Consider the following 6,702-nt stretch of genomic DNA (forward strand, 5'->3'; position numbering starts at 1 on the left):
CCAATAAAATGGACAACCTGGAAGAAATGGACAAATTCTTAGAAAGGTACAGCCTTCCAAGACTGAACAAGGAAGAAATAGAAAATAGGAATAGACCAATCACAAGTAATGAAATTGAAACTGTTATTAAAAATCTTCCAACAAACAAAAGTCCGGGACCAGATGGCTTCACAGGTGAATTCTGTCAAACATTTAGAGAAGAGCTAGCACCTATCCTTCTCAAACTCTTCCCAAGAAATTGCAGAGAAAGGAACACTCCCAAGCTCATTCTACGAGGCCACTATCACCCTGATACCAAAACCAGAAAAAGATATCACGAAAAAAGAAAATGATAGTCCAATATCACTGACGAACATAGACACAAAAATCCTCAAGAAAATACTAGCAAACAGAATCCAGCAACACATTAAAAGTATCAGACACCATGATCAAGTGTGATTTATCCCAGGGATGCAAGGATTCTTCAATATACACAAATCATTCGATGTGATACACCATATTAACAAATTGAAGAATAAAAACCATATGATCATCTCCATAGATGCAGAAAATGCTTTTGACAAAATTCAACACCCATATATGATAAAAACTCTCCAGAAAGTGGGCATAGAGGGAACCTACCTCAACATAATAAAGGCCATATACGACAAACCCACAGCAAACATCATTCTCAATGGTGAAAAACTGAAAGCATTTCCTGTAAGATCAGGAACAAGACAAGGATGTTCACTCTCACCACTATTATTCAACATAGTTTTGGAAGTCCTAGCCATGGCAATCAGAGAAGAAAAAGAAATAAAAGGAATACAAATTGGAAAAGAAGAAGTAAAACTGTCACTGTTTGCAGATGACATGATACTATACATAGAGAATCCTAAAGACCCTACCAGAAAACTACTAGAGCTGATCAATGAATTTGGTAAAGTTGCAGGATACAAAGTTAATACACAGAAATCTCTTACATTCCTATACACTAACAGTGAAAAATTAGAAAGAGAAGTTAAAGAAACACTCCCATTTACCATCACAACAAAAAGAATAAAATACCTAGGAATAAACCTACTTAAGGAGGCAAAAGACCTGTACTCAGAAAAGTATAAGACACTGATGAAAGATATCAAAGATGACACAAACAGATGGAGAGATATACCATGTTCTTGGATTGGAAGAATCAATATTGTGAAAGTGGCTATACTATCTAAAGCAATCTACAGATTTAGTGCAACCCCTGTCAAATTACCAATGGCATTTATCACAGAATTAGAATAAAAAATTTTACAATTTGTGTGAAAACAAAAAAGACCCCGAATAGACAAAGCAATCTTGAGAAAGAAAAATGGAGCTGGAGGAATCAGGCTCCCTGACTTCAGAGTATACTATGAAGCTACAGTAATCAAAACAGTATGGTACAGGCACAAAAACAAATATAAATCAATGGAACAGGATAGAAAGCCCAGAGATAAACCCATACACCTTTGGTCACCTAATCTCTGACAAAGGAGGCAAGAATATACAATGGAGAAAAGATGGTCTCTTCAATAAGTGGTGCTGGAAAAATAAGACAGCTACATGTAAAAGAATTAAATTAGAACACTCCCTACACCATACACAAAAATAAACTCAAAATGGATTAAAGACCTAAATGTAAGGCCAGACACTATAAAACTCTTAGAGGAAAACATAGGCAGAACACTCTATGACATAAATCGCAGCAAGATCTTTTTTGATCCACCTCCTAGAGTGATGAAAATAAAAAACAAAAATAATAAATGGCATCTAATTAAACTTAAAATCTTTTGCACAGCAAAGGAAAGCATAAACAAAACAAAAAGACAACCTTCAGAATGAGAGAAAATATTTGCAAACGAAGCAAGCAACAAGGGATTAATCTCCAAAATATACAAACGACTTGTGCAGCTTAATGTCAAAAAAACAAGTAACCCAATCAAAAAATGGGCAGGAGATCTAAATAGACATTTCTACAAAGAAGACATATGGATGGCCAAAAAGCACATGAAAAGATGCTCAACATCACTAATTATTAGAGGAACGCAAATCAAAACTACAATGAGGTATCACCTCACAGCAGTCAGAATGGCCATCATCAAAAAATCTACAAACAATAAATTCTGGAGAGGGTGTGGAGAAAAGGGAACCCTCCTACACTTTTGGTGGCACTGTAAATTGGTGCAGCCACTGTGGAGAACAGTATGGATTTTCCTTAAAAAACTAGAAATAGAACTACCATATGACCCAGAAATCCCACACCTAGGCATATATCTGGAGAAAACTATAGTTCAAAAAGATACATGCAGGGACTTCCCTGGTGGTTGAGTGGTTAAGACTTTGCCTTCCAATGTAGGGGGTGTGGGTTCGATTCCTGGTGGGGAGCTAAGATCCCACATGCCTTGCAGCCAAAAAACCAAAACATAAAACAGAAGCAATATTGTAACAAATTCAGTAAAGACTTTAACAATGGTCCACATCAAGAAAATCTTTAAAAAAAAAAAAAAAGATACATGCACACAAATGTTCATTGCAGTACTATTTACAATAGCCAGGACATGGAAGCAACCTAAATGTCCATCAACAGAGGAATAGATAAAGAAGATATAGTACATATATACAATGGAATATTACTCAGCCATAAAAAAGAACAAAATAATGCCATTTGCAGAAACATGGATGGACCTAGAGATTGTCATACTGAGTGAAGTAAGTCAGACACAGAAAGACAAATATCATATGATATCGCATATATGTGGAATCATAAAAATAAGAGGGTAAAAGTCACGGATGTAGAAAACAAACTTATGGTTACCAGGGGATAAGGGGGAGGGGAGGATAAATTGGGAGATTGGGATTGACATATACACACTACTATATATAAAATAGATAATAAGGACCTACTGTGTAGCACAGGGAACTCTACTCAATACTCTATGATGGCCTATATGGGAAAAGAATCTTAAAAAAAAAAAAGGAGTGTAGATACCTCATTGTAGTTTTGATTTTCATTTCTCTAATGACTAGTGATGTTGAGCATCCTTTCCTGTGTTTGTTGGCAACCTGTATATCTTCTTTGGAGAAAAATCTATTTAGATCTTCTGCCAAGTTTTGGATTGGGTTGTTTGTTTTTTTGATATTGAGCTGCATGAGCTGCCTGTATATTTTGGAGATTAAAGGAGTGTGTATATATATATATATATATATATATATATACATATATAACTGATTCACTTTGCTGTACACCTGAAAGTAAGACAACATTGTAAATCAACTATACTCCAATAAAAATATTTTTAAAAAGAAATTCTCTGCTTAGAAATAATCATAGTAATAAATAACTCAGGCAGTAAACATTAAGAAATGCTAATCTGAAGGTGTGACCAAGATGGTGAAGTAGGAAGACCCTGAGCTCACCTCCTCCCACAGGAATACCAAAATTACAACTACTTACAAAGCGACTATCTATGAGAATGACCTAAAGACTAGCAGAAACGATTTTCCACTACTAAAGAAATGAAGAAGGAACCACAACGAGATGGGTGGGAGGAATGGAGTCAGTATAGTCAAGACCCACACTCCAGAGTGACAACCCACAAACAAAAGAATAATAATTATTACAGAGGTTATCCCCAAGGAGTGAGGGGCCTGAGCCCCACACAGGGCTCCTTTGCCTGGGGATCCTGCACCGGGATGATGAGCCCCCAGAATTTCTGTCTTTGAAGTCCAGTGGGGCTTGTGTGGGGGAAAGCTGGAGGGCTGTGGGAAACAGAGACTGTTCTTAAAGAGCTCATGAAAAATTTCACATGCTCTGAGACCCAGCACAGAGGCAGTAATTTGAAAGTAATTGAAAAATATCAGCTTTTAAATTTATCTTCCACCGCTCATTTTTGTTTTCTATTTAATTAATTTAAAGCTTTTTTTAAATTTTACTGCTTTCTAGATTCATCTAGTCTCTCTAGTTTCCTATGGCGCACTGAGGTACTGAAACTTGAATCCAGGGAAGACAGGAAGTGCTAAGTCTGAGAGACACTAGAGAGCTGTATGGAGCTATCCTGCCATGGTCCCTCCTGCCCTCCTGTGTGACTGATAATGAGAAAGGATGTGGATGGGCCTCCTGGAGGAACGGCACCCAATTGCCCTATCTTTCCACTCTGAGTTCGGATACGTCTCTGACAGAAGGGAGGTGGACAGGTAATACAAGTTCCCATGGAGCTTGTTTGTGAGGAAGACTCAACTTATGTGGCATATATCCTAATCCTGATGTCATAAAGCAATTGTTAACTCATAGCTCTCCCCCTCATATTACTCATCAGACCTTAGGAAGTAGAGAAATAAAGGAACCATCTAGAGACAAGCCATGGGGGTTCGATTTTGTGTAAGAGACATGGCCAGATCCACTTGGCAGGCTTGAGGGTGGGTGGGAATCACTCTGGACTTCACAGCTTTGGGGAAAAAAGAGAATGCTGAGGCAGTGGGTATCTTTGTGGAGAGTCATAGAGAGAAACAGTACTCTTAGCTCATCCATTCATTTCCTGTTTAATTCTCATGACAGACAGAAGGCAATTTAATTTTAATTGTGATTGAGGATTCTGAAGACGAAATTAGGTTGAAGCAGAAGAAGAAGCAGAAGCAGAAGGAGCAGCAGAAAAAAGAGGTAGGTAAAATCTCTGTATAATTAACAGATATCCAGAACATTTATGTCAGTGTCATGAGTGTGTGGAATTGTGCCTCTTAGGGATCCAGAGTTTAAAGTAATCAGGAGTCATTTCAATACTGGCTTATTTTTCCTTCACTTCCTTCTCAGCATGAACTCTCTGGGTCTGGGTTTGACTGTGACACAAAGAGTGAGTGGAGAGAAGGAAAGCCATCAAGAAATGCATGGGCTGGGAGATGAGGATGTGAGGACTCTGAATTAGAAAGTAGAATGTTCACAGTATGGGGAGGCTGGGAGTAGAATATGTGATGAGGGTGTTAAAAACTCACCGCCATATTGAAATACACTGTTGTGGCAGAAAGAAATCAGCCAATGGGACTAGAATTAGCAGAGAATACCAGGCAAAAGCATTATGAGGCCAAACCTCCCAAACCCAATAAGCACTGAAGAGGTAGAGTACAACTAAGTCCCTCACATTCCTAATGCACCCTCCTAGTTACTAATGGTTTTTCTCTTGATCCATGCACCTGTGAGGTAGTCAAGAGGAGGATGCTATGACTGAGGGCAAGGTGATGTGTCCATGTTGGCAGAGGAGGACTCACCACCCAGGACTTCTGCCTCTTAGTTAGTGTCCTGCTAACTCCCCTGAAGTCTCCAAAGAAGGGCTGACTGTTAAAAGAATCAAGGCCCTTTCCAGGAATATCCTAGAAGTTGGTAGCAGGAAGTTCCCTGAGTGATCTCTCTTATCTCTGCCTAGAAAAATATAAAAGGAAGAATAAAAGCAGCCAAGAAGATCCAGGCCTGGTTGCGTGGAACCCTGGTACGCCAGACATTGTTACACGCAGCCCTCAAGGCCTGGATCATTCAGTGCTGGTGGAGACTGACAATGGACAGGCTGCGGCAGAAGCGGAGGGCAGCCCTGATTTCCTACGCACACACAGAGAGGGAAGTGGTCAAGCTCCAGTCTTTGGTCCGTATGTGGCACATCCACTGGTGATACTGCCAGGTGCTCAATGCCATCTACATGATCCAGTACCACTGGCAAGGCCACAACTGCCAGACCTGTGCTCTTCTCCAGGGCCACTGTGTAGTCACAGCCACTCACCTGTAGTTCCACATTGAAATCATCAACCCCTAAGGGATGGCAAGAAGCGGCACTGTCTCCTGTCCTCAGTAAAGGTCTAACCTGATCTGGTATGTCTCATGGTCTCCCCACCAGCTAATGGAAATTTTAGGACTTAAGCCATGCTGCCTCCTCTTCTCCCTGGGAAAGAACTTTAGTGAGGTTTTCCCCTTGTGCCCATGAACCCTGTTCTGGACTGACAATTCCATATGCTACTTACTTAGTTGTCAAAACAGAAACCGAGGTCCTAGTCTAATATAACAGAGCCAGAAGTCCCAGCTCCCATCCCCAGCCCCATTCCTTTCTTCTCGCCAGGAATCTGTGAGACAGGTGAGCTACATCTTCCTGAAGACTTTGGGTACCTCTGCACATGAGAACAGACAGTGAGGGTCTTCTCTGTCCGCCTGCAGTTGGGGATTGACTGGGATCTCAGATGCCTCAGACAAGGTATCTTTGGCAATCACCTAGTGAAAAGGTCAGCATGTGGCTGACTCTTCTGGTAGAAGTGCAGTGCAGCCCCAGGTAAAGGACAGGAGGCCGGCCTTAGTGATAGATGTGACTGGGCATGCTGACGAGCAGGTGATGACCCTGGGGACTGGTAGAAAATAGGAGTTCATGGCACTTCAACTCCATCTTCACAATTCCCTTATCAGAACTCCTCTCCCTGAGGGCTGTGTAGCAAACAGGGCTCCCCATGATATTACCCTCATCCCTACTCTTGTCTCCATTCTCACTCCCATGGTCATACTAAAGCAGTGCTATACTCAGTAGCAATTTCTGTGATGATGGAAATGTTCTGTATCAGTGCTGTCCAGTGTGGTAGCCACTAGCCACACATGGTTGTGGAGCACTTGAAATGTCCCTGGTGCAACTAAAGAATTGACTTTTAAATTTTATTTAAATTAATTTATGTTTA

The 6,702-nt window shown here is 40.4% G+C and overlaps 1 protein-coding gene across 1 annotated transcript; it reads left to right on the top strand.

Annotated features, from left to right (window-relative positions):
• Nucleotides 1-4,366: 4,366 nt before the first annotated feature.
• Nucleotides 4,367-5,801, top strand: LOC103071450 (IQ domain-containing protein F2). The gene is given in 3 exon segments (XM_007451886.1): nucleotides 4,367-4,384; nucleotides 4,562-4,663; nucleotides 5,421-5,801. Coding segments are annotated over 3 exon segments (501 nt in total).
• Nucleotides 5,802-6,702: the final 901 nt, after the last annotated feature.

This window comes from Lipotes vexillifer, unplaced genomic scaffold (assembly GCF_000442215.2).
Source record: "Lipotes vexillifer unplaced genomic scaffold, Lipotes_vexillifer_v1.1 scaffold500, whole genome shotgun sequence".
Taxonomy (NCBI): Eukaryota; Metazoa; Chordata; class Mammalia; order Artiodactyla; family Lipotidae; genus Lipotes; species Lipotes vexillifer.